The 26,216-nt window shown below is 51.1% G+C and overlaps 2 protein-coding genes across 3 annotated transcripts; one reads left to right on the forward strand and one right to left on the reverse strand.

The window, feature by feature from the left end:
• Window positions 1-130: 130 nt before the first annotated feature.
• LOC138815890 (metabotropic glutamate receptor 2-like) lies at window positions 131-11,260 on the forward strand. 2 transcript variants are annotated; one of them, XM_070005272.1, is made up of 6 exons: window positions 131-205; window positions 2,169-2,707; window positions 5,176-6,013; window positions 8,057-9,132; window positions 10,683-10,902; window positions 11,149-11,260. In XM_070005272.1, exons 2-6 carry the CDS (start codon window positions 2,258-2,260, stop codon window positions 11,220-11,222), a joined length of 2,658 nt encoding a protein of 885 aa, XP_069861373.1. In that variant the 5' UTR covers window positions 131-205; window positions 2,169-2,257; the 3' UTR covers window positions 11,223-11,260. The 2 variants fall into 2 exon arrangements, with proteins under 2 accessions (XP_069861373.1, XP_069861374.1); XM_070005273.1 differs by having other exon boundaries at window positions 10,683-10,863.
• Window positions 11,261-18,007: 6,747 nt separating this feature from the next.
• On the reverse strand, window positions 18,008-19,322 carry LOC138815891 (IQ domain-containing protein F6). The gene is made up of 2 exons (XM_070005274.1): window positions 19,229-19,322; window positions 18,008-18,437 (listed from the first exon to the last, which is right to left on the reverse strand). The coding sequence occupies exons 1-2, from the start codon at window positions 19,298-19,300 to the stop codon at window positions 18,069-18,071; spliced, it is 441 nt and encodes a 146-aa protein (XP_069861375.1). The 5' UTR covers window positions 19,301-19,322; the 3' UTR covers window positions 18,008-18,068.
• Between the last annotated feature and the right edge of the window lie 6,894 nt (window positions 19,323-26,216).

Here is a 26,216-nt window from a genome sequence, read left to right on the forward strand (position 1 = left end):
GGGGCGGGCCCCGGGGAAGGGAGGGGGGTTGGTGGTGGTGGTGGTGGTGGTGGTGGTGGGCGGGGCAGGCTGCGATTGAAAGCAGCTGGGCGGGCTGCACGGAGAGCACAGAACCCTGCGTGCACCGAGAGCCGGGCAGCCAGGGAACCGGAGCCCCGTGCACCGCCTCCCCGCACCAGAAGAGCCAGAGAGCTGGGCGCGCCAGGTAGGGTGAGCCGGTGATGCTTCGCTCCCACGATCGCCCGGGCCCTCTGCCTATCTTGTCTGACCCCCTTACCCCACGTCCCCCTCCACATCCTGCAGAGGGGGTGGGGGAGGCCAGGGGGGAGTACCTGAGCCCCGGAACATCCAGAAGAATAGTCTCCAGGGGGGAGAGATGCTCATCCTGTCTTGTTCCCCCCCTCTCCTCTTCCCCCCCCTCCCCAGGTCCTCCTGCTCCTCCAACATCCTCGGGTCCTTCTGTCTGTGCGTCTGTCTTTGTCTCAGCCTCTCCAGCTGGCTGGTCCCCCAGCCCAGATCTTTATTTATTTAGTTAGTTTAAAATCCCTTAAGCTCTCAAACCCCACCTTGGGCTGCCCAGCCTCCTTCCCCCTGGGTCTCTGGTTCCATCTAGGCCTTCCCTGGCTGAAATCCTCACCTGAGTCCCTTGCCTCTCTCCTGTTTGCCCGGTTAAGCCGAGATATTTCTTTCGGGGTTCCCTCTCCGCCCCCCACCTCCAACACACACACACACACACAGAATCTCAGTCTCCTTGTCTTGTCACCAGTGAGGATCTCCTGTCTTCAGTGGCCAAGACCTGGGAGAGGAAGGGACCCGTGGGTCCTTCAACTACTTGCTGTCTTCTTCAGCCTCAATTTCCTCTTCTGCTCTGAGGACACGCGTCTATCCCTCTCCCAACCTTCCTAAGCCTGCATGAACCCAAAAGCCTGTGTGGGGTGGGTATTTGCAGTGGCACCTGGGGTTGTAGAGGCTAGAATGCAAAGTGGAAGAGGGAGGAAAAGGAGGGTCTCGTAAGGGGACAATGGGTACAGGTGACAGAGTGGCAGAGTGGAAGAGGAAGGAAGGAGGTCTCTAAGGGTTAAGGAGGGACGGTCTGGAGGCTGAGGTTGAAGAGGCTTGGAAATGCTGACTTTTCTCTGCAAAGTCACAAACATCATCCTACTTAGAGGTAGAGGTTCCAAAATTCACCTCAGCACTGTTGGCCGATTCTAACCCAACCACGTATTCCCACCCGCTCACCCGGGGTACACACACACCTTCCTATCTATTGTCCCTGTTGTGTTAGAACCTGTGGTTACTTGGCCATCCCCCCCCCTTTTTTTTTTGCCAGTCCTGGGGTTTGAACTCAGGGCCTGGGCGCTGTCCCTGAGATTCTCTGGCTCAAGGCTAGCGCTCTATCATTTGAGCCACAGCACCACCTCGGGCTTTTTTCTGTGTAGGTCATACTGAGGAATTGAACCCAGGGCTTCATGCATGCTAGGTGAGCACACTAACCACTGAGCCACCTTCCCAGCCCTTACGACCCTTTTCTAGAGTCCACCTCTTTCCAGATCTTAGAATCTCCATTCCTTTTGCAGTCAGGAAACTCTGGTTCTTTTACAGACCAGAGGCTGGCACTGTTGAGTGTCCACCCGGGCTCCAATCTTCCCAGAGTTAGAAACAGTCCCTGGGAGACTCCTTCTTTTTCCCTGGCAGGTCCCCCAAGCATCAATGCCTACCTCTTCCACTTCCCTAGATCCTTAAGTTTGTAACTCTTGACATCGGACCTCAGGCTCCTTGGAGGCTTGTGGAAGAATCCTGGGCAGACTTGGGTTTCCTTTGGCATCCACTGGGATTCCCTGGCCTCTAAATCTGTCTTAGGCCTCCACTTCCTACTTTTCTTCACCCCTCTGCTGAGTTTGGACGCACCACGAGCTCAGATCAGGGCAGGGCTGAGAGGCAGGTTCAAAAGGGGATGATCTAGGAAGTTCTGAGCCTGTTTAGTGACACCATCGTCTGCCAAGTTCCTGACTACCTGTGGGGAGGGGCAGAGTCCCAACAGGAAGCTGGAAAGAAAAGCCACTCGGGTCTCAGGTTCCATTTCTGTCTGTCTGTCTGTCTGTCTGTCTGTCTCTTTCTGCAGGAGCTGAGTCCTTTCTCATCTCTCTTCTTGTCTGTCCTTTGCCCAGCTCCTGCTCCCTCTTCTCTCTGCCTTTGCTGCTTCTGCCTGCCTATCCATCCCCTGAAGACCCAGGTCTCCTTTGTGGGGAGGGAGGCCATGGGATCCCTGCTTGGGCTCCTGGCCCTGCTGCTGCTCTGGGGTGCTATGGCTGAAGGCCCGACCAAGAAAGTGCTGACCCTGGAAGGGGACCTGGTGCTGGGTGGGCTGTTTCCAGTGCACCAGAAAGGTGGACCGGCTGAGGAATGCGGTCCGGTCAATGAGCATCGGGGCATCCAGCGTCTGGAAGCCATGCTTTTCGCCCTGGATCGCATCAACCGGGACCCCCACCTGCTACCTGGGGTGCGTCTGGGCGCCCACATCCTGGACAGCTGCTCCAAGGACACACACGCCCTGGAGCAGGCACTGGACTTTGTGCGTGCCTCCCTCAGCCGTGGGGCGGATGGCTCCCGCCACATCTGCCCCGACGGCTCCTACGCCACCCACGGGGACGCCCCCACCGCCATCACCGGGGTCATCGGTGGCTCCTACAGTGACGTCTCCATCCAGGTATGTGGAAGTGGCGACCCACATGAGAGGGAGGGAAGTTTGAGGTGACCCAGAATTCTTGCTGAGCTGGGGGTTCCTTCCAGGCTGGGATCAGCAGCTTTTTAGGAGTTTTAGAATAGAAGGAAAAGCAAGTTCCCTAGTAAGCCAGGCACCAGTGGCTCTGGTGCTGGGAAGGTGGCTCAGTGGTAGAGTGCTTGCCTCGCATGCATGAGGCCCTGGGTTCAATTCCTCAGCACCACAGAAGCAGAAAAAGCCAGAAGTGGTGCTGTGGCGCAAGTGGTAGAGCGCTCGCCTTGAGCTGAAGAGCTGAGGGACAGCGCCCAGGCCCTGAGTTCAGGCTCCAGGACTGGCAGCAAAAAGAAAAAAAAATGTCATATTTGGGGTCAAGATTGTCATACAATTTTAGAGATTATGTAAGATAAAAATAAAATAAAATAAATGGAACTGGGCACCGGTGGCTCACACCTGTGACCCTAACAACTCAGAAGGCTGAGATCTGAGGATCGCTGTTCAAAACCAGCTCAGGCAAGAAAGTCCAGGAGACTCCAAAAAGCTACCAAAAAAAAAAAAAAGCCAGGCGCCGTTGGCTCACACCTGTCAGCTACTCAGGAGGCTGAGATCTGAAGATCAGGGTTTGAAGCCAGCCCGGGCAAGGAAAGTCTGTGAGACTCTTATCTCCAGTGAACCACCAGAAAACTGGAAGTGTCGCCGTGGCTCAAGTGGTAGAGTGCTCACCTTGAACTGAAGAGCTCAGGGACAGTGCCCAGGCCTAGAGTTCAAGCTCCTTGACTGACCAAAAACAAAAAACAAAAGCAAAACAAAACAAACAAACAAAACCAAAGCCAAAGCCAAAAACTGCTGTGGCTCCGAATACTAGAGTGCTAACCCTGAGCGCGCGCGCGCGCACACACACACACACACACACACACACACACACACACACAGCTCAGGGACAGTAGCCAGGCTCTGAGTTCAAGCCCCAAGACACACACACACACACACACACACACACACACACACACACACACACGCACACAGCTCAGGGACAGTAGCCAGGCTCTGAGTTCAAGCCCCAAGACACACACACACACACACTAAACAAATAAATAAAGTCAGAGTTCTCAGTTCAACCTGTCAGATTGTCTCACCCAGGATTGGAGAGGGGGTGGCCACATCTTCACTGCCCATACCTAGTCTAGCCTATCGGAAGGTGAGGCCAGAACTGAGATCGGGGAACCATCAGAGGGGCTGTGGCTAGGGCCTCCACTTCTTTTAGGAAACTGGAAGAGGATCTTGCCATGGGAAGGCCAGGACCCCTTTCTTGGTGGCACTAATTGAGGAGAAATGAAGCAGAAGTAAGAATCCCTCAGGGGCTGGGAAGGTGGCTCAGTGGTTAGAGTGCTCGCCTAGCATGCATGAAGCCCTGGGTTCGATTCCTCAGTACCACATACACAGAAAAAGCCAGAAGTGGCGCTGTGGCTCAAGTGGTAGAGTGCTAGCCTTGAGCCAAAGAAGCTCAGGGACAGTGCCCAGGTCTTGAGTTCAAGCCTTAGGACTGACAAAATTTAAAAAAAAAATCCCTTGGCAAGGGGAGACCTGAATTATCTTGCTGGTACAAACTAGTAGAGATGGCTGGGTAGCAGCATGGACAAGCATGTCTGTGGCAGCATTTACATCGGTAGCCTGGCTGGCCCAGGGATGCGTGTTCAGGTACCTCTGGGGTGCTTTCCAGTACCCCTCCATTCACAGTTCTATTCAGGAAACCAATGCCTTCCTTCCTGTGTTAGAACCCCTCCCTCAACAGCAGCTTGGTTTTGTTTGCGGTTTTGTTTTAGTTTTCCTTGTCTGGATCCATGAGAGGCTCAACCCTGTCTTCTTAGACTATACCTGTCTATTAATGATTTCTCTTCCTTCCTGTCCTCTCTCCCCACCCCCCCCCCTTTTCTCCTCTCCACCTTAGAAACAGAAATTCCCTTCTACTGGTGGACAGAGGCAATATAAGACTCTGTGGGGTGTGTGTGTGTGTGTGTGTGTGTGTGTGTGTGTGTGTGTGTGTGTGTGTGTGTGTGTGTGTGTGTGTGTGTGTGTGTGTGTGTGTGTGTGTGTGTGTGTTTCAACTCAGGGCCTGGATTCAATCCCTAATCTTCTTTTGCTCAAGGAAACGCTCCATCACTTTGATCCACAGCTCCATTTCCAGGTTTTGGTGTGTGTGTGGGGTAGTACATTGGAGATAAGAGTCTCATAGACATTCTTTCCCAGGCTGGCTTTGAACCACGATCCTCAGGCTCTCAGCCTCCTGACTAGCTTGGATGCCAGATGCTGAGCCACCAGCTCCCAGTTCCCAAAGACTCTTGAAAGAGAGAACCCTCAGAGCTGTCCTGGGGGGGGGGTCGGGGAGCGGGACCGTAATGTGGGTGGCTTCTTCGGCCTCTGGACTCTGATCCTCACTCTCTCTCCCTCTATTCTAGGTGGCCAACCTCCTTCGGCTGTTTCAGATCCCACAGATCAGCTACGCCTCCACCAGTGCCAAGCTGAGCGACAAGTCCCGCTATGACTACTTCGCCCGCACGGTGCCCCCAGACTTCTTCCAAGCCAAGGCCATGGCTGAGATTCTCCGCTTCTTCAACTGGACTTACGTATCCACGGTGGCATCCGAGGGGGACTACGGGGAGACGGGCATCGAGGCCTTCGAATTGGAGGCCCGGGCCCGGAACATCTGCGTGGCCACGTCGGAGAAAGTCGGCCGGGCCATGAACAGAGCTGCCTTTGAGGGTGTCGTTCGGGCTCTGTTGCACAAACCCAGCGCCCGGGTGGCCGTCCTGTTCACCCGATCTGAGGATGCCCGTGAACTCCTGGCTGCTACCCAGCGCCTCAACACCAGCTTCATCTGGGTGGCCAGCGACGGCTGGGGGGCCCTGGAAAGTGTGGTGGCCGGCAGCGAGAAGGCCGCCGAAGGGGCGATCACCATAGAGCTGGCCTCCTACCCCATCGGTGACTTTGCCTCCTATTTCCAGAGCCTAGATCCCTGGAATAACACTCGGAACCCCTGGTTCCGGGAATTCTGGGAACAGAGATTCCACTGTAGTTTCCGCCAGCGAGATTGCGCCACGCACTCGCTGAGGGCCGTGCCCTTCGAACAAGAGTCCAAGATCATGTTCGTGGTCAACGCCGTGTACGCCATGGCGCATGCATTACACAACATGCACCAGGCTCTGTGTCCCAACACCACCGGCCTCTGCCAGGCCATGAGGCCCGTCAACGGGCGTCGACTCTATAAGGACTTCGTGCTCAATGTCAAGTTTGACGGTAATGGCGCTGGCGGGGGCCATCAGCCCGCTGGCCTTCACAGGTCCATAGGTGCCATTATGTGACTAAGAAAATAGGATACTTTACGTGGACAGATGGGCTGGGAAGGTGGCTTAGGGGGTAGAGCGCTTGCCTAGCATGCATGAAGCCCCGGGTTCGATTCCTCAGTACCACGTACATGGAAAAAGCCAGAAGGGGCACTGTGGCTCAAGGGATAGAGCTCTAGCTATGAGTAAAAGCAGCTCAGGGACAGCGCCCAGGCCTTGAGTTCAAGCCCCAGAACTGGCAAAACAAAACAAAAAACCCACAAAAAAACAAAGGTGGAGCTGTTTACCCCTTACATAAAAGATGAGGTAGTGTTTGCCAGCAACCTGCACCTGTCTCCCTGTTGACTTCAAATCAATTGTAGATTACTTATACCTAATATAATGCAAAAAGCAGTGTATTTGCAAATGCAAATATTCTATGGTTCTTATATATGTTATATATTATATATTTTTATTATACTGTATCATTAGTAATAACAAGAAAATAAGTCTATGCTTATTAGGTATGGCTACAACCATTGCAGGCCTAATCACTCATCTACATCTATCTCTAGCTCTATCTCTCTCTATATAGATATAGCTCCACATATCTATAGAGAGATTGAAATGTATAAAGCTAGATAGATCTCTATATTGACATATAGATCTGTCTAGATATAGCTATATATACATATTCAGACATTTTTATGTATGTATATATATTCATGTATACATATACAGATATTTCTGTATATAGACATCTATAAATACATAGATATACAGATATGTATACAATGAGTATGTATGTAGTGCAGTATTGGATTTGAACTCGGGGCTTCATGCTGTAGACAGGTGCTCTACCATGTAAATCATGCACCGGCCCTGTTTGGTTTCATTATTTTTTTAATTTTTTTTTTTTGGTCGGTCGTGGGGTCGGGCCTGGGCACTGTCCCTCAGCTCTTCAGCTCAAGGCTAGCGCTCTACCACTTGAGCCACAGCACCACTTCTGGCTTTTTTTCTGCTTATGTGGTGCTGAGGAATCGAACCCAGGGCCTCATATATGCAAGGCAAGCGCTCTACCACTGAGCCACCTTCCCAGACCCTTGGCTTATCGAGTGAGATGGGGTCTCTTACTGTAATCTTCCTGAGTAGCTGAGATTATAGGATTTTTTTTAAAGGCTATTTAATTTGGCTCTATAACTGTGGCACCTGTGATGGATGTAATTCCACTAAGATCTACACTTGACGTTATACTAGGATTAATGTCAGGATTAGGGTTGACACCTGGCATCTGAGCAGATGTCAGAGCAAATCCATAGTCAGCCTGCTGAGTTTGAGCTTGATACAGACATAGGGTCTAGAAAAACTTAGGCTTAAGCTGGGAAGGTGGCTCAGTGGTAGAGTGCTTGCCCAGTATGCATGAAGCCCTGAGTTCGATTCCTCAGTACCACATACACAGAAAAAGTTGGAAATGGCGCTGTGGCTGAAGTGGTAGAGCGCTAGCCTTGAGCCAAAGACGCTCAGGGACAGTGCCCAGGTCCTGAGTTCAAGCCCCAGGACTGGCCAAAAAAAAACCAACAAAAACTCAAGTTTGATATTGGATTTGGATTCAATAATTAGTGGTGATCTCTTTTGAATAAAAACGGCTGGAGTTGCTGGGTGCTGGTGGCTCACACCTGGAATCCTAGCTACTCAGGAGACTGAGCTCTGAGGATAATGGTTCAAAGCCAGCCCAGGCAGGAAAGTCTGCGAGACTCATGTATCCAATTAGCTATCTGGGAAGGTGGCCTAGTGGTAGAATGCTTGCCTAGCATGCATGAAGCCCCGGGTTCGATTCCTCAGTACCACAGACACAGAGAAAGGCAGAAGTGGCGCTGTGGTTCAAATCAAAATGTGTTTGAGTCAGTTGCTCTGGACAGGGGGCTGGGCTGTGGGGTCTCATGGAAGAGGCAGAATTAAAATTCCCTCATGCCAATCCCACCCATCCAACCCCTTTCTTCCTTCCCTCTCCCATCAGCCCCCTTCCGCCCGGCTGACACGCACAGCGAAGTCCGCTTTGACCGCTTTGGGGATGGCATTGGCCGCTATAACATCTTCACCTATCTGCGGGCCGGCAGCGGGCGCTACCGTTACCAAAAGGTGGGCTATTGGGCGGAAGGCCTGACTCTGGACACCAGCCTCATCCCGTGGGCCTCCGCCTCATCCGGGCCTCTGCCTGCCTCTCGCTGCAGTGAGCCCTGTCTCCCCAATGAGGTGAAGAGTGTGCAGCCGGGCGAGGTATGCTGCTGGCTTTGCATCCCTTGCCAACCCTATGAATACCGCGTGGACGAGTTCACCTGTGCCGACTGCGGACTGGGCTATTGGCCCAATGCCACCCTGACTGGCTGTTTCGAGCTGCCCCAGGAATATATCCGCTGGGGGGATGCTTGGGCCGTGGGACCTGTCACCATTGCCTGTCTGGGTGCCCTGGCCACCCTGTTCGTGTTGGGTGTCTTCGTGAGACACAATACCACCCCTGTGGTAAAAGCATCCGGCCGAGAGCTGTGCTACATCCTGTTAGGGGGCGTTTTCCTGTGCTATTGTATGACCTTCATCTTCATTGCCAAACCGTCTACCGCAGTGTGCACCTTGCGCCGCCTTGGTTTAGGCACGGCCTTCTCCGTCTGCTACTCAGCCCTGCTCACCAAGACCAATCGGATTGCTCGTATTTTCGGGGGGGCCCGGGAGGGGACCCAGAGACCCAGGTTCATCAGCCCAGCGTCCCAGGTAGCCATCTGCCTTGGCTTGATCTCGGGCCAGCTGCTCATCGTGACCGCCTGGCTGGTGGTGGAGGCTCCAGGCACCGGGAAGGAGACGGCGCCCGAACGGAGAGAGGTGGTCACGCTGCGGTGTAACCACCGGGATGCCAGCATGCTGGGCTCCCTGGCCTACAACGTGCTGCTCATTGCCCTCTGCACGCTCTACGCCTTCAAGACGCGCAAGTGTCCCGAGAACTTCAATGAGGCCAAATTCATCGGCTTTACCATGTACACGACCTGCATCATCTGGCTGGCGTTCCTGCCCATCTTCTACGTCACCTCCAGTGACTATCGGGTAAGCCACCTGCTGCGGGGGGAAAGGAGGGAGGGGGAGACGGGGAGGAGATCCCAGAGCCTGGCCTCAGTTTCCTTTGAGGCTCTAAAGAAGTGAAATGCTGCCAGGCGCCAGGGGCTCACGCCTGTCATCCTGGCTACTCAGGAGGCTGCGATCTGAGGATCGCAGTTCAAAGCCAGCCCAAGGCAGGAAAGTCTGTGAGACTCTGATCTCCAATGAACCACCAGAAAACTGGAAGTGGCGCTGTGGTTCAAGTGGTAGAGCGCTCGCCTTGAGCTGAAGAGCTGAGGGACAGCGCCCAGGCCCAGAATTCAGGCCCCACGACTGACAAAAAGAAAAAAGAAAGAAAGAAAAAGCCCAAGGCCATTTAGTCTAGAGTGCAGAACAGAGTCTAAAGAGACAGCCTAAATAATTAAAAGAGCAAAAGGGTTGCGGCACAAACCCTGGTGCAGGGGTGGGTTGGCAAAGCGCTGAGGGTGGCTGGGCTTGGCCGCCCTGCCTGCACCTGCTCGGGCCACCTGCTAGGGTTGAGGAAGGAATCTGCTCCGACTCAGCCTGCATTTGCATCTGATTTGCATTTCCATGTCAATCATAGGCCGCTGAGGGCTCACTGGAGACACAGCCAATACACAGTATGCAACCACACGTGTACATACACCCGAGCATGAACACCTACACCTGCATACCTGGAAACACACACATATACCAGTATACACACACTTCTGTCTATACACGCATCCAAACTTAACTCACCACCCAAATACTTGCACACCTATCTGGACACACTTCTACATACATGCTTGGATCTAGATGCGCTCCAGTCCTACACACACATACACACACACTTTTTTTTTTTTCTGTCATTCATGGGTCTTGAACTCTGGGCCTGGGCGCTGTCCCTCAGCTCTTCAGCTCAAGGCGAGCGCTCTACCACTTGAGCCACAGCACCACTTCCGGTTTTCTGGTGGTTTATTGGAGAGAAGAGTCTCACAGACTGAGAGTCTCACAGACTTTCTTGCCCGGGCTGGCATTGGACTATGATCCTCAGATCTCAGCCTCCTGAGTAGCTAGGATGACAAGTGTCAGCCACCAGTGCCCAGCTACACTACACACACACTCTTACACACGTGAGTGTTCACTCCACAGCTGATATCCTAGGAAAATGGTTCACTGGGCCTGATGCTTGGAACTATGTTCAACCTTTCTAGAAATTGCTTGGACTTTGTCATATATACCAGGACTCAAAGGATGTTTCCTGGCCAGGCATCGGTGGCTTAATGCCTATCATCCCAGCTACTCAGGAGGCTGAGATCTGAGGATCATGGTTCAAAGCCAGCCTGGGCAGGAAACTCCATGAGACTCTTATCTCCAATAAACTACTTAGAAAACAAAGTGGCGCTGTGGCTCAGGTGGTAGAGCGCTCGCCTGGAGCTGAAGAGCTGAGGGACAGCGCCCAGGCCCAGAGTTCAAGTCCCAGGATCTGCACAAACAACAATCAGCGTATTACCATCCCTGACTTGGGCCTGCTCTTCCTCCCCGGCCCCCCACAGGTGCAGACCACAACCATGTGCGTGTCGGTCAGTCTCAGTGGCTCCGTTGTGCTCGGCTGCCTCTTTGCTCCCAAACTCCACATCATCCTCTTCCAGCCACAGAAGAACGTGGTGAGCCACCGGACCCCCACCAGCCGCTTCAGCACCACTGCCCCCCGGGGCAGCTCCAGCCACGGCCAAGGTCAGCACCCCACACAACCATCCCCACCCACATCTTCAGGTACGGTGGCCGCTCCCCAGGTTGCTCAGATTGCTTTCTGTGCGGGGAGGGGGGAGGGATGGCGGGAAAGGGGGGGGTCCGGTAAAGGGGTACCCATCAGATGATTCTGGGCACAGAGGGAGATATAGGAGGGGAAGGGGGAGGGCCAGATGTCTTCTCCCCAGACCTCTACTTCCCTCCATGGGAAAACCTCCCCTCCCGCGGCCCCCCCCTCACCCCCAGAAATCTCTGCCTTTCTTCCCCTAGGCACTGGCTCCCAGTTTGTCCCGACGGTGTGCAACGGCCGAGAGGTAGTGGATTCTACCACGTCATCACTTTGAACACCCCTCTTTCTCTCCCCCACCCCCACTCCCTCCCCTATTCCTGCCCTGACATGGCTGCTCCCCTAAACCCAGTGTAGACCCATCATCATCCACGGCCAAGGAGGAAGTCAGCTGGAATTCTGCAATAATGCCCCGCTCCCCTATTTCCTACTGACCCATCTCTTTGCAATGCCCCCCACTCTCAACCCCTTTTAGAGTCAGAGGCTTGGGTCCAAACATTGGGGGAGCATCTATCTTCAATGGTCATCAACTACCCTTTGTAAGCTATGTCTCCGGCTTCTCAGGCCCAGGGTTGGGGAGACAAGGGAGAGGAAAGCCAGGGTCTCCTCACACCCCCCACAACACACACACACATGCCCTGGAACAAAGGTGATTGAGAACTTGCAGGTCCCGGGTTCTCAATGGGCACAGGTGCTTCCAAGCCCAGCCCCTCCCCCACAGTCCCCTCCCCCCCTCTCCCTCCCCCATCAGGCCTTTTTATTTATTTATTTATTTTATAATCAGTGACTCTGGGATGGAGAGAATGGATCTGATCACGCCCATTTCCTCCTCTCTCTCTCTCGACACAGTAGTTTGGTCCTGTGGTTTCTTTTGTATTCTCTGTAAATAAAGTGTCTTTGTTTAAAAAAAATAAATAAATAAAAGAACAACCCACTCTTTGTGGTTGGTCCTACAGCCTCACACCTTGCCGAACTTCCCAAACCGAATGTTTTTGGTTCGTCTTTTTTATTGGTGTTATGAAGGTGGTAGACAGAGTTTCAGAATATATTCAGAGTATACTTGGGGGGGGGAGCGGGTATAATGTCGCTAATTCCCTTGCTCACTCTGTTTTTCTCCCATCCTCACCCACTGGTTATACAGTTTTTTTTGTTTTTTGTTTTTGTCAGTCCTGGGGCTTGAACTCTGGGCCTGGGCGCTGTCCCTCAGCTCTTCAGTTCAAGGCGAGCACTCTACCACTTGAGCCTCAGCGCCACTTCCGGCTTTTTTCTATTTATGTGGTGTTGAGGAATCGAACCCAGGGCCTCATGCATGCAAGGCAAGCGCTCTACCACTGAGCCACCTTCTCAGCCCCTATACAGTTCATTTTCCACCTAGTATCTAGTGAGCACTACCGCTGCATTCGTTCACCCTTTGCCTCTCTATTTCTGGGCCCCCATTACCCTCCCAAAGACAGACAAATGAACAAGACAAAAAGGAGGGGCTGGGAAGGTGGCTCAGTGGTAGAGTGCTTGCCTTGCATGCCTGAGGCCCTGGGTTCGATTCTCCAGCACCACATAAGCAAAAAGAAAAAAAGCCAGAAGTGGCGCTGTGGCTCAAGTGGTAGAGCGCTAGCCTTGAACTGAAGAACTGAGGGACAGCGCCCAGGCCCAGAGTTCAGGCCCCATGACCAACAACAAAAAAAAAAAAGAAAGAAAGAAAGACAAAAAGGAAAGAAAGCTGGGTACTGGTGGCTCACACCTGTCATCCTAGCTACTCAGGAGGCTGAGATCTGAGGATCACAGTTCAAAGCCAGCCCAGGCAGGAAAGTCTGAGACTCTTATCTCCAATAAACCACCAGAAAAAGAAAAGAAAAGAAAAAAACAGCAAGAAAGAAAAAAAAAAAAACCCTCTTGTTTCTATTTCCTGGATCAAACCTAATATTTATTGATTCTGCTCTGGACCTTTTTTTTTTTTTTTTTTTTTTTTGTCAGTCGTGGGGCTTGAACTCTGGGCCTGGGCGCTGTCCCTCAGCTCTTCACCTCAAGGCTAGCGAGTGCTCTACCACTTGAGCCACAGCGCCACTTCTGGTTTTCTGGTGGTTCATTGGAGATCAGAGTCTCATAGATTTTCCTGCCCTGGCTGGCTTTGAACTTCGAGCCTTAGATCTCAGCCTCCTGAGTAGCTAGGATGACAGGCAACAGGTGTGAGACTCTGGTACCCAGCTATGCATTGTGCCTTTTACTAGGGAATGTCAGCGACCAGGACCAACCTAATGCTGCTTCCTTGGGTCTGTTTTCCAAATTTGCCATCTGGGGATCACCAGCAGAGGGCACCAATGCCCAGCCACGGCCTTGGGACTCAGGGTAAACCGTGGCTGCCCTCAAGTGGTCCAGAGGGTAATGAGTACTGAACCAGAAGAATGTGGTAACTTGAGGGCCTGCGATATAGCACGTGAGTGTGTGTGTGTGTGTGTGTGTGTGTGTGTGTGTGTGTGTGTGTGCATCCTGGGACTTGAACTCAGGGTCTGGGTGCTGTCCCTGAGCTAGAGCTCTACTGTTTGAGCCACAACTCCACTTCTAGCTTTTTCTTTTTCTTTTTTTCCTTTGTGTCAGTCGTGGGGCTTGAACTCAGGGCCTGGGAGCTGTCCCTCAGCTCTTCAGCTCAAGGCAAGCGCTCTACCACTTGAGCCACAGCGCCACTTCTGGCTTCTTCTGCTTATGTGGTGCTGAGGAATCGAACCCAGGGCCTTGTGCATGCAAGGCAAGCACTCTACCACTGAGCCAGCTTCTAGCTCTTCTACTTCTAGCTTTTTTTGTCATTAATTTGAGATCTCATGGACTTTCTTGCCCATACTGGCTTTGAACTTGAATCCTCAGATCTCAGCCTCCTGAGTTAGCTAGGATGACAGGCATAAGACACCGGCGCCCAGTGACATTTGTTATTTTTGAGTGAGTTCATTTGCATGCACAGGAGGCTGGTGAGGCTGTGGAAATTTGGGTTGACAATTTTAAAAAATGGAAACAAAAAAAAAAAAGGAAATGAAAGTAACAAGAATGGCCTCTCCCTCCCTCAACCAACATGTTGGGATGCAGGAATGAAAGCTAAAATGTTGAATGCTTAGTTAACTATGAAGGTCATAACCAATGAATATCTTTTTGTCAATCGTGGGGCTTGAACTCTGGGCCTGGGCGCTGTCCCTCAGCTCAAGGCAAGCGCTCTACCTCTGGTTTTCTAGTAGTTCATTGGAGATAAGAGTCTCACAGACTTTTCTGCCCGGGCTGGCTTTGAACTGTGATCCTCAGATCTCAGCCAGTCATGATGCTTGAACTCAGGGCCTGGGCACTATCCCTGAGCTTCTTTTGCTCAAGACTGGGACTCTACCACTTGAGCCACAGTGCCACTTCTGGCTTTTTCTGTTTATGTGGTGCTGAGGAATTGAACCCAGGGCCTCATGCATGCTAGACAAGCACTTTACCGCTGAGCCACCTTCCCAGCCGATCACGCTATATTTTCATCTGCTCATTTCACCCAGAATCCCCTGAGTGAATGTTGACCAGACCAATACTCACTCCCTCCTGCCACGCTCTGCCTTTACCTCTGCTCTCTGGCCTCTTCCTCAGATGTAAGGGATCATGGGAGGGAATGGAAGAGAGGAAGAAATCACCCAGGGTCTTATAGCCCTCTAAAGATGTCCCCACCCCAAGTTCCAGGCAAACAAAAAAAAAAGAGGGGAGTCTATTGCTCTTGCTCCCATGGTTCAGTATGGAAGTTAACACAAAGAACTGAGAACCTCTGCTGAGATCTGACAATCCAGTTCAAAGCCAGCCTGGGTAAGAAATAAAGTCCATGAAACTCTTAGCTCCAATGAATCACCAGGAAACCGGAAGTGGTGCTGTGGCTCAACGTGGTAGAATGGTAGCCTTGAGCTGAAGAGCTCTGGGACAGGGCAGAGAGAGAGAGAGAAATAGGAACTTCTGAACCTTTGGAAGAAAGTTGTTTTGGGGACCCCCAAAAGATAAAGCTGAGAAATAGGAACCGAGGATGGGGGGGGGGGAAGGTGATGTCAGACCCAAGAAGAACAAGGAAACCAATCTTGAAACCCTTAAAATGCTTGCCAAGAGGTTGAGTTGTTTTTCAATTCACATGAATTAGTGGTTTAGTACTGTTATTGAGGCTTGGATTCAGGGCCTCTTGCTCTTGTCTTTTTCCACCATACCTCCACTCTGGCCCCTTTTCCTTTTTCTTTTTGCTGGTTAATTAGAGAAAAGTGTTTCACAGACTTTTCTACCCAGACTAGCTTTGAATGTCGATCTTCAAATCTCAGCCTTTTAAATAGTTCAGATTCCAAGCATGAGCCACCAGTTCCTGGCTCCGATTTTTTTTTTTTTTTAAGAAAAGTTACTTAATTCTTTCTGGGGGAAAAAAAAATAGTATATGCTCCCTTTAAACAGTTGGGGCTTTGCAGAGAAGCACCAAAAAGAAAATCAAAGTATTGCCTCAAGTTTCAGGATACAAATTTAACCATCATTAACATTTCTGGTACAGCATGCTAGACATATTTCTATGCATTTTTTTACAGATAGAAAGATAGAAATATACCATATGTCTATTTTTTTAAGTGAAGGTTTAATTTTACTTGAGTCTAATTGAAGAATATGCATCTGAAGTAAAAACGGAAGTTCTAGAACTTTACATATATATATCCTCACCAAAAAAAAAGATATATGTATATATATACTTATTTTTCACCCTCTTGGAAGATCCTTCTAAGTTTAGGAAAAATGGAGGGTGACATTTAGAAGTAAATAGCCTTTAATCTCAGGGAATCTGGAGAGAGTTTGCAATCTATTGCTATTTGGGGGGGCTGGGAAGGTGGCTCAGTGGTAGAGCGCTTGCCTTGCATGCATGAGGCCCTGGGTTCGATTCCTCAGCACCACATAAGCAAAAAGAAAAAAAGCCAGAAGTGGCGCTGTGGCTCAAGTGGTAGAGCACTAGCCTTGAGCTGAAGAGCTGAGAGACAGCGCCCAGGTCAAGAGTTCAGGCCCCATGACCGACAAAAATTAATAAAAATGTTATTTTGGGATGTGTGTGTGTGTGTGTGTGTGTGTGTGTGTGTGTGTGTGTGTGTGTGCGCGCGTGCGTGTGCGTGTGTGTGTGTGTGTGTGTGTGTGTGCTGGTTACTGGGGCTTGAATTCAGATCCTTAGCGTTTTCACTCCAGACAGACACTCTACCACTTGAACCACGGCTCCACTTCCGGCTTTTTGCTGCTTACTGGGAGACAAGAGTCTCATGGACTCATCTGTCCTCGCTCGCTTAGAACTTAAGTTCCTCAGATTTCAGCCTCTTAAGTAGCTAGGATTACAGGTGTGACCCACCCGCACTGCATTTTTCCAAAACATTTCATTCAATCTCTCCCCACTCTACCCTCCCGTCCTAAGGAGGAGAAATGACACCCTGCAGTATTCCTCCCGAACAGGTTTACTCAGGAGAACACAAATTGGCTTAGACAGGAGAGCCAGCAAGGCAGAAGCCTGCTAGCCCCACTGAGGCAGGCCCAGCAGAGGGGAGGAGCCTGTGGCAGAGCCCCGCCCACCCCCACCCCATCTCTGGTTCCCCAGGGAGGGGAACTTCCAGGTGAGGGAGACACAGCTACAGCTCTTTCCTTCCAATTCTGCTCTGGCCTTCCCCAGGGAGCCTGGCTGGGGCCTCCTCCTCCTCCTCCTCCACCCTTTCCTCCCTACCCATGAGGCAGTGCGTCTCTTCTGCTGCTCTTCAGTGGAGGAGCCCTGGGCTCCCTGTCAGCACTTCATTGGCCCTCAGGGCCCTGGGGCCCAGGCTGTGGGTGGAATCCCCACACCTTCCCAGCTGGCTTTGGCTACAGCCCAGACTCCCTGGAGTTCTGTCCTGAAAGGAGATGAGCCACAGAAACATAAAATCAAGTTCTCCTCACACCGTGAAGGGCCCCCAAAATGAGGCCGACTGAGGGGTTATAACTTGACCTGGGCCCTGGAATCTTTCTTGTTTAATCAATCATGGGGCTTGAACTCGGGGGCCTGGGTGCTGTCCCTGAGCTCTTCAGCTCAAGGCGAGTGCTCTACCACTTGAGCCACAGCACCACTTCCGGTTTTCTGGTGGTTCACTGGAGAGAAGCATCTCAAAGAACTTTCCTTGCCCAGGCTGGCTTTGAACTGCCATCCTCGGATCTCAGCCTCCTGAGTATCTAGGATGACAGGTTTGAGTCCCCACCGGTGCCTGGCTTGGAATCTCTCTTGACTGATCATTTATGTCTAGCGATGGTGCTCACACCTGTCATCCTAGCTACCCAGAAAGCTGAGATCTGAAGACTGAGGTTCAAAGCCAGCCCAGGAAGCAAAGTCTACGAGACTCTAATTGCTAATCAGCCGCCGAAAAGCTAGAAGTGGAGCTGTGGCTCAAGTGGTAGAGTGCTAGCTTAAGTGGTAGAGTGTTAGCCTTGAGCACAAAAGCTCAGGGACGGTACCCAGATCCTGTGGATCTGGACCAAAAGAAAAACAAACAAACAAAAAGACTAATTATGACATTAGGAGCAGGGACCCAGAATGGATCCCTGGGTCCAGGAACTAATAGACTATGCTAAAGGAACTTTCTGGGGAAAGACAGAAATGTGAAGGCCTGAAGCTTCCTCCATAAATGGGGCTTGAACTCAGGTCCTGGGCACTGTCCCCAAACTTCTTTTTGCTCAAGGCTATCACTCTACCACCTGAGCCCCAGCACCATGTCCGGCTTTTTCTTTTTCTGCTCTTCAGCTCAAGGCGAGCGCTCTACCACTTGAGCCCCAGCACCACTTCTGGTTTTCTGGTGGTTCATTGGAGATAAGAGTCTCTCAGACTTTCCTTTCCTGGGCTGGCTTTGAACCACGATCCTGATATCAGCCTCCTGAGTGGCAGGCGTGAGCCACTGGTGCCTGGCTACTTCTAGCTTTTTCTGTGTATGTACCACCGAGGAATCGAACCCAGGGCTTTAGGCCTACACTCTCCCCCAATGAACCACCTTCCCTCCGGGGGGGGCCCCCGTAAATGAAATCTCCAATCTGTGATCAGTAGGGTCTTTATTGGGAGAGAGATCCAGTCTCCTCAGCTGCGCCAGCACCCCTCACACCTCCTTTAGGTCATAAGGATTTCAATGTCCAGCTCCAGCCGGCTGGCTTTGACCTCGTAGCGGCCCTGGATGAGGCCCCGGGTCTGGCGGCTGTACCATCTCCAGTGAGACTGGATGACGCAGGCCGCCTGGCGAACTTGGAGGAACCACCTGCGGGCCTGCCACATCCGAACCTGAGCCTGCATCTTCACCACGGCCCACTCCTGGCAAGAGTAGAGTCTTAACGCTAGGCGGCGTCTTTGCTCCATCGCCTTGGCCTGCAGGGATCTCCACCAGCATTGGATCACCCAAGCCCTGAGGGCCGCGTGTAACAGTGTCCGGCGTACCACGATACCTCGCCACCATGACTGGATCTTGATGGCTGTCTTCTCTAACTGATGAAGAGCGGGAGGAAGAATATGGAGACTCTCAGTAGGGCTATTCTGTTTTGTGGGTGCCCGTCCTGGGGCTTGAACTCAGGGCCTAGGCACCGTCCTTGAGCTTTTTACTCCAGGCTAGCTGCTCTACCATTTGAGCCACAGCGCCATTTCCAGTCTTCTGAGTGGTTTATTGGAGATCAGAGTCTCATGGATTTTCCTGCCCTGGCTGGCTTTGAACCATGATCCTTGATCTCAGCCTCCTGAGTAGCTAGGATGACAGGTGTGAGCCATCGGTGCCTGGCCCCTGAGCTTCTCTGTCGCAAGGCTAGCACTCTACCACTTGAGCCACGGCACCACTTCTGGCTTTTTCTGTGTATGTGGAGCTGAGGAATTGAACCCAGAGCTTCATGCGTGCTAGGCAAGCGCTCTACCACTAAGTCACATTCCTAGGCTGGCTTTTTTTTCCTTCTTCTTAATTAGAGATAAGAGTTTCACGGCCTTTCCTGTCTGGGCTGGCTTTGAACCACAATCCTCAGATCTCAGCCTCCTGAGTAGCTGGGATTACAGGCATGGCCATTGGTACCTACCTCGCTCGATGTTTTTGTTCAAGGTCAGCACTCTACTACTTGAGCCACAGTTCCACTTGTGGCTTTTTAGTAGTTCACTGACGATAAGATTTTCCCAGCCTTTCCTGCCCCTGATAGGCTTCGAACCATCATCCTCAGATCTCAGCCACCTGAGGAGCTAGGATCATAGATGTGAACCACCAGCACTCAGGGGCTCCATTTATTTCCGCTTCCACTCACCTTTAAATATTGCTCATCATCTGTTGGGTGGGCCTCTTCTGCAATGGTCGTACTCACAATGTTCGTGGTCATGTCCCTGGTCTTTGGAGTCCACTCATTTATCAGGTTGGACAGCTTAGTCTTCAGCCCCGCCTTCAACTGTTAGCCACACCCCCCCATCTTTGGACTCCGCCCACTGGCACTCAGGATCCACCTTCCCAGGCCCTGTCTGTCCTTTATAGCCTTTGCTGTGTCTCCATAGGGATTAACAGCTGCTGACCACTAAATTCCCATCAGGCCTCGGGGTGGACTACAGTTATATCCCTTGATTTCTGTTTATTTCTCAGGCCCAAGGGTCATCTGAAACCTTGCTCTTTCTTTTATTTTTGTTGGTCGTGAGGCTTGAACTCTGGGCCTGGGCACTGTCCTGAGCTGAGGCTCTTCAGCTCAAGGCAAGCGCTCTACCACTTGAGCCACAGCGCCACTTCCATCTTTTGCTGCTTGTGTGGTGCTGAGGAATCAAACCGAGGGCCTCTTGAATGAAAGGCAAGCGCTCTACCACTGAGCCACCTTTCTGGCCCCTTAAACTTTGCTCTTTCTACACTTTGTCATTATTTAATTCTGTTCCTCCTGGTGGCATTGGAGGGTCACACAAGAAATAAAGAGTCTTATTTGGAGCTGGGAAGGTGGCTCAGGGACTGGGAAGGTGGCTCAGTGGTAGAGCGCTTGCCTTGCATGCATGAGGCCCTGGGTTCGATTCCTCAGCACCACATAAGTAGAAAAAGCCGGAAGTGGCACTGAGGCTCAAGTAGTAGAGCACTAGCTGAAGATCTGAGAGACAGCACCCAGGCCCAGAGTTCAAAACCCACTACTGACACACAAAAAAGGTCTTATTTATTTATTTGTTTTGCCATTCCTAGACCTGAATTCAGGGCCTGAGTGCTGTCCTTGAGCTTTTATGTTCAAGGCTGGTGCTCTACTACTTGAGCCACAGCTCCAATTCTGCCTTTTTGGTGGTTCATTAGAGATCAGAGCCTTACGGACTTTCCTGCTCTAGCTGGCTTTGAACTGCAATCCTCAGATCTCAGCCTTCTGAGTAGCTAGGATGACAGGTGTCTGGCATTCTCTTTTCTTTTATTCTCTCTCTCTCTCTCTCTCTCTCTCTCTCTCTCTCTCTCTCTCTCTTTATATATATATATAATTTGTTAATTTGCTAATCCTGTCAGTTGACTTTTTTTCTTTCTCTCGACATTGTCATTTTCATCTCTTGGAAGTTCAATATGGGTCCGTTTTAAATATCTTCCATACCTCTATATTTAACTTTTTGACCATATGGATTTCCGTTACAGTAACTACTTCAGTGTCCTTGTCTTGTGAGTCTTGATATTTGGGTCAGTTTTGATTGACTGCTTTCCACCCACGCCACACATGCAGTGCACTTGGCATCCTTCTATCTCTTTGTAGGTCTGGGAATTTTTGAGTAGATGCTAGACACAGAATTGTATTTTGTGGGATGCCAGATATTCTGGCGTTCCTATAAATAGTCCTGTCCCTGTCCCTCTGTACCTAGAAGACCACAGTTGAGTTATTTGAAAACTGTTGGACCAGCCCGGTGCTGGTGGCTCATACCTGTCATCCTAGCTACTCAGGAAGCTGAGATCTGAGGATCACGGTTCAAAGCCAGCCCTGGCAAGGTAAGTCCATGAGACTCTTATCTTGAATAAACCACCAGAAAACCAGAAGTGGCGCTGTGGCTCAAGTGCTAGAGCACTCACCTTGAGGTGAAGAGTTGAGGGACAGCACCCAGGCCTATGACCCTCCCGCCCCCCCAAAAAAAGACAAATGGAGTTGTAGCTCAAATGGTATGGCACCAGCCTTGAGTCAAAAAGCTAAAGGATAGGCCCAGGAACTGAATTCAGCCCTAGTACCTGCACACACACACACACACACACACACACACACACACACACACACACACACATATACGTACGTGTACACACGCATATGCACACACACACAATTATGTATTTCCTGTAAACAGGATTTTTTTGTGTGTGGTTTTGGTTGTTGTAGAAATTTGAGTCAAATTTGGTTCAGCCTAGATCCAGTTATTGTTTGAGATGGAGTCTTTCTTTTTGTCTGGGATTATAGGCATGAACCACTATACCCAGCCTGCCTTCCTTTTTATATCTGGCAGAGTCTCACTGTGTTTTCTAGGCTGGCTTTGAATTCTACATCCTTTCCCTACCCCAAATAGCTAGGATTATAGGCATGCACAACCATGCCAGGCTGGGAATAATTCTGTAGGGGGAAAAAAAACCCCACAGAATTGCTAAAGCAAAGGGGCTGTGCATTTTCAGTTTTGGTAGGTATTGCCAAATTGCTATCCAAGAAATTTTTGCCGATTTACATTCTATTATCATATAGTACTATTTTTCTCCTCACTTGCCAGTACAAATGACCTGTCACCAATATGTTCATTTATTCTTTTATGTATAAGTTCAGGCAAGTGTGCATATGTTCAGAATATTTTTCTCCAGCTGTTTTCTTTTTCTTTCTTCTGCTCAAAGCAAGTGCTCTACCACTTGAGCCACAATTCCACTTCCACTTTTCTAGTCGTTAACTGGAGATCAGAGTCTCATGAACTTTCCTGCCCAGGCTGGCTTTGAACTGCAATCCTCAGATCTCAGCCTCCTGAGTAGCTAGGATTACAGGCGTGAACCTGGTGTGCCCAGCTTCTACTCTGAAGCTGTGTGCTCATGTTTATTGAATAAAAGGGTGGTTTTTCTTCTGTTTTGTGCTAATTTGAGATGTCTTGGTTGAATCTTTTGCCCTACAGTGATCTTGTGGTGTGGAGTTTTAACTCAGTTGCCTTAGTTATTAATTTCAATGGCTGCTGAAACTTCAAAAGGCTCTTATTAAGGCCTGAAACGGGACTTGAACACTGGTAGCTAGTACTCCTAGCTACTGAGAAGGCTGAGATCTGAGGATCATGGCTCAAAGCCAAGTCTGGGCAGAAAAGTCCATAGAGACTCTTGTCATCAATAAACCAGTTAAAAAAAAAAAAAAAAACAACCAGCAGTAGCCAGGCACTGGTGACTGATGCCTGTAAACCTAGCTACTCAGGAGGAGATCTAAAGGATTGAGGTTCAATCCTTAGATTGAACCTGCCTAGTCCCCAGGAGACTCATCTCCAATGAACCACTCAAAAACCAGAAGTGGTGCTATGGCTCAAGTGGTAGAGCGCTCGCCCTGATCATGAAGAGGCTCAGGGACAGCACTCAGGGCCTGACAATGGACAAAGAAACTTCCACAAGTGGAGGTATGCCTCAAATGGTAGAGCACCAGCCTTGAACAAAAAAAGCCAAGCAAAAGCACAAGGCCCTGAGTTCAAGTCCCACTACCAACACGCTAAAATAAATAATAATACCTGCAACTTGGAGGGAAGGCAATTTGATTGGTTTCTTCATTCAAGACATTTACTTTCCAGTCACATTCTTCACTTCCTGCCTAGGCTGCCTGGAAATCAGGATCCTCAGATCTCATCCTCCTGAGTAGCTAGGATTACAGGCGGGAGTCCAGGGTACCGAGTAACCTTTAGGTTTTTTTAATAAGTGGATTTTTTTAAGCAGTGAAAGGATTATATTTCCTACATTTTAGGTCTTCAGCTATGGGAATTTTTTATGAGTGAAACCACATTCCTCTCAGCCACAAAATTACAGAAAGAAGGAAATGTTTCAAAAAAAAAACAGCTGTTTTCTGAAAACCTTTTCCCCCAGTTACCTAAATTCGGCTGACCGCGCCCGCCCTCTAGTGGAGAGAATATATCAGCTGCAGAGTTTCTTCTGGTTGCTTGTGCTGTGTGTGTGTGTGTGTGTGTGTGTGTGTGTGTGTGTGTGTGTGTGTGTGTGTGTGTGTGTGTGTGTGTGTGTGTGTGTGTGTGTGTATACATGCACCACACCTGGGGCTTGAAATTCAAGGCCTGGGCACTGTCCCTGAGCTTCCTTTGCTCAAGGCTAGCACTCTACCATTTGAGCCAGAAAGCTACTTCCGGCTTTTTCTGTGTGTGTGGTACTGAGGAATCGAACCCAGGGCTTCATGCATGCTAGGCAAGCACTCTACCACTAAGCCACCTTCCCAGTCCTAGAATTGTCTTATTCTTGGTTTTAACACATGCCTACCACAGTACTTTGATACACAGGGGTTTTATCCTTTTTTTGGGGGGGGGGGTTGTGGGGCTTGAACTCTGGGCCTGGGTGCTGTTCCTCAGCTCTTCAGCTCAAGGTGGGCGCTCTACCACTTGAGCCACAGTGCCACTTCCAGTTTTCTGAGTGGTTTATTGGAGATAAGAATCTCACGGACTTTCCTGCCTGGGCTGACTTTGAACCTCGATCCTCAGATCTCAGCCTCCTGAATAGCTAGGATGACAGGCGTGAGCCACCGGTGCCCAGCCTTATCCTATTTTATGTGTGTACCAGTCCTGGGGCTTGAACTCAGGGCCTGGACTCTGTGTCTGAGCTTGTGTGCTTAAGGCTAGTGCTCTACCACTCAAGCCAACACCTCTACTTTTGGCCTTTTGGTGATTCATTGGCGATGAGTCTCATAGACTTCTCTGCCTGGGCTGGCTTCAAGCTACGATCCTCAGATCTCAGCCTTCCAGATAGCGTGTGCCTGGATGCAGTTCTCTTTTGCATATGGTACTTTGGTGCCAACCTCTGCCAAGTGTTGTGGGGCTTTGATCCAGGACCATGTTGGTACTGTATCTTCCAGATGGTTAGCCTTTTCCAGGAGAAATAAGGAACTATCTCCAACTAGAAGCTGGGTTCCACACTGAAATCCTGGTGAGAAAGAACTCCAGTGTGAGGGAGTGAGGGGGGGAGGGGAAAGGGGGACACTCTGGCTCTTTCCCCAGAAAGATCTGGATGGGTTTGTGTGTGTGTGTGTGTGTGTGTCAAACTTTCAAGTCTTCCCTTCTGCACGCCACCTTTCTGATATCAACAAAACAAGAACCCAATAAGCCGGGCAGCCGGTGGCTCACACCTGTCATCCTAGCTACTCAGGACACTGAGATCTGAGGATCCTGGTTCAAAGCCAGCCCGAGCAAGGAAAGTCCGTGAGACTCTTCTCTCCAATGAACCACTCAGAAAAACCGGAAGTGGCGCTGTGGCTCAAGTGGTAGAGTGCTCGCCTTGAGCTGAAGAGCTGAGGGACAGCACCCAGGCCCAGAGTTCAAGGCTTTATGTTGGACCTCGTCCAGCCCTTCACCCTCTGGGGCTGTAGAGCTCAGCTTCTTGCTCCTGCATCTCCTTTCAGGACAGAACTCCAGGGAGTCTGGGCTGTAGCCAAAGCCAGCTGGGAAGGTGTGGGGATTCCACCCACAGCCTGGGCCCCAGGGCCCTGAGGGCCAATGAAGTGCGTAGCAGGGAGCCCAGGGCTCCTCCACTGAAGAGCAGCAGAATAGACGCACTGCCTCATGGGTAGGGAGGAAAGGGTGGAGGAGGAGGAGGAGGAGGCCCCAGCCAGCCTCCCTGGGGAAGGCCAGAGCAGAATTGGAAGGAAAGAGCTATAGCTGTGTCTCCCTCACCTGGAAGTTCCCCTCCCTGGGGAACCAGAGATGGGGGTGGGGGTGGGCGGGGCTCTGCCACAGGCTCCTCCCCTCTGCTGGGCCTGCCTCAGTGGGGCTAGCAGGCCTCTGCCTTGCTGGCTTTCCTGTCTCTCCGTCGCTGTGGCTCCCTACCTCTCAGTGGGTTCTTAGAGTCCGTGCTGGCTTCAAGTCCCAGGTCTGAGGCCTGGGGAAGGGGCTATATTCTCTAGGAGGGATACAGGAGGGTCTCTGTAGGCCTCGGGTCAGGAGATGATTTCCTCCCCACTCCCAACCCCCCGAGTGAGCCTGGAGGATTTTTGTTTTTGCCAGTCCTGGGACTTGAACTCTGGGCCTGGGCGCTGTCCCTCAGCTCTTCAGCTCAAGGTGAGCGCTCTACCACTTGAGCCACAGCGCCACTTCCGGTTGTCTGGTGCTTCATTGGAGATCAGAGTCTCAGGGACTTAACTTCCCCGGGCTGGCTTTGAACCACGATCCTCCTATCTCAGCCTCCTAAGTAGCTGGGATGAGAGGCATGAGCTACCAGCCCCCACCTGGCTGGCTGGGCATTCTTCAAGCTCTGTGGATAGAAGATCTCACCAAGGTGCGGCGGACAACTCTGGGCTCTGAGGGGTTAAGTGAAGCACTGGGTGGTCTCCAGGGAGTCATTCTTTCTGCTCTATAAATGATCCAAAGATGCACTGGAAATGAAATCAGACTCTAAAGGGGGTGGGGCCATGGAGCATCTGCCAGGCCTGGGGTTTTAGATGGGAAGCCTGGAGGGGGGGGAGGGGAGGGGAGGAGGGGCAGGGCAGGGGCTCCACTTGGCAAAGCCACCTCCCAGGTAGATGGCACCTGCCAGAGGAGTCACAGAGCAGGTGACAAGAAGAGACAGGAAGTCACCCCCCCCATGTTTTCCCATGATCCTCAAAGCCTGTTAGACCTGCCACAGGGCAGGTAAAGGTGGTCTGTGGTCAGCCTGGGTTTGGGATGATTTAACTGGGAACAAGGGAGTGCTTGCCTAGCATGCATGAAGCTCCAGGTTCCATTCCTCAGTACCACATCCACAGAAAAAGGCCACACAAGTTGGGCTGGGAAGGTGGCTCAGTGGTAGCGTGCTTGCCTTGCATGCATGAGGCCCTGGGTTCGATTCCTCAGCACCACAGAAGCAGAAAAGGCCGGAAGTGGCGCTGTGGCTCAAGTGGTAGAGCGCTCACCTTGAGCTGCAGAGCTGAGTGACAGCACCCAGGCCCTGAGTTCAAACCCCATGATGGAAAAAATAAAAGTCAGCATAATCGTCTCCTCATTTTTTTCTCCTCCTGGGGCCTTTTGGCCATGGTGCTGTTCTTTCAGCAGGATAATCCTTTTTTGGTTTGTGTCTCTACAAGGGCTTGAATTCAATGCCTGAGGTTTTTTTTTTTTCCCTCA

This window comes from Dipodomys merriami, unplaced genomic scaffold (assembly GCF_024711535.1).
Source record: "Dipodomys merriami isolate MVZ:Mamm:240054 unplaced genomic scaffold, mDipMer1.0.p SCAF_68, whole genome shotgun sequence".
Taxonomy (NCBI): domain Eukaryota; kingdom Metazoa; phylum Chordata; class Mammalia; order Rodentia; family Heteromyidae; genus Dipodomys; species Dipodomys merriami.

Excerpts from the sequence above, each read along its gene's own strand:
- LOC138815890 (XM_070005272.1), top strand. The coding sequence starts at position 2,258 with ATGGGATCCCTGCTTGGGCTCCTGGCCCTGCTGCTGCTCTGGGGTGCT. Across the intron at positions 6,014-8,056 it reads GCTCAATGTCAAGTTTGACG|CCCCCTTCCGCCCGGCTGAC; the intron begins GTAATGGCGCTG and ends CTCTCCCATCAG. Across the intron at positions 10,903-11,148 it reads ATCCCCACCCACATCTTCAG|GCACTGGCTCCCAGTTTGTC; the intron begins GTACGGTGGCCG and ends TTCTTCCCCTAG.
- LOC138815891 (XM_070005274.1), bottom strand. The coding sequence starts at position 19,300 with ATGACCACGAACATTGTGAGTACGACCATTGCAGAAGAGGCCCACCCA. Across the intron at positions 18,438-19,228 it reads ATGATGAGCAATATTTAAAG|TTAGAGAAGACAGCCATCAA; the intron begins GTGAGTGGAAGC and ends GCTCTTCATCAG.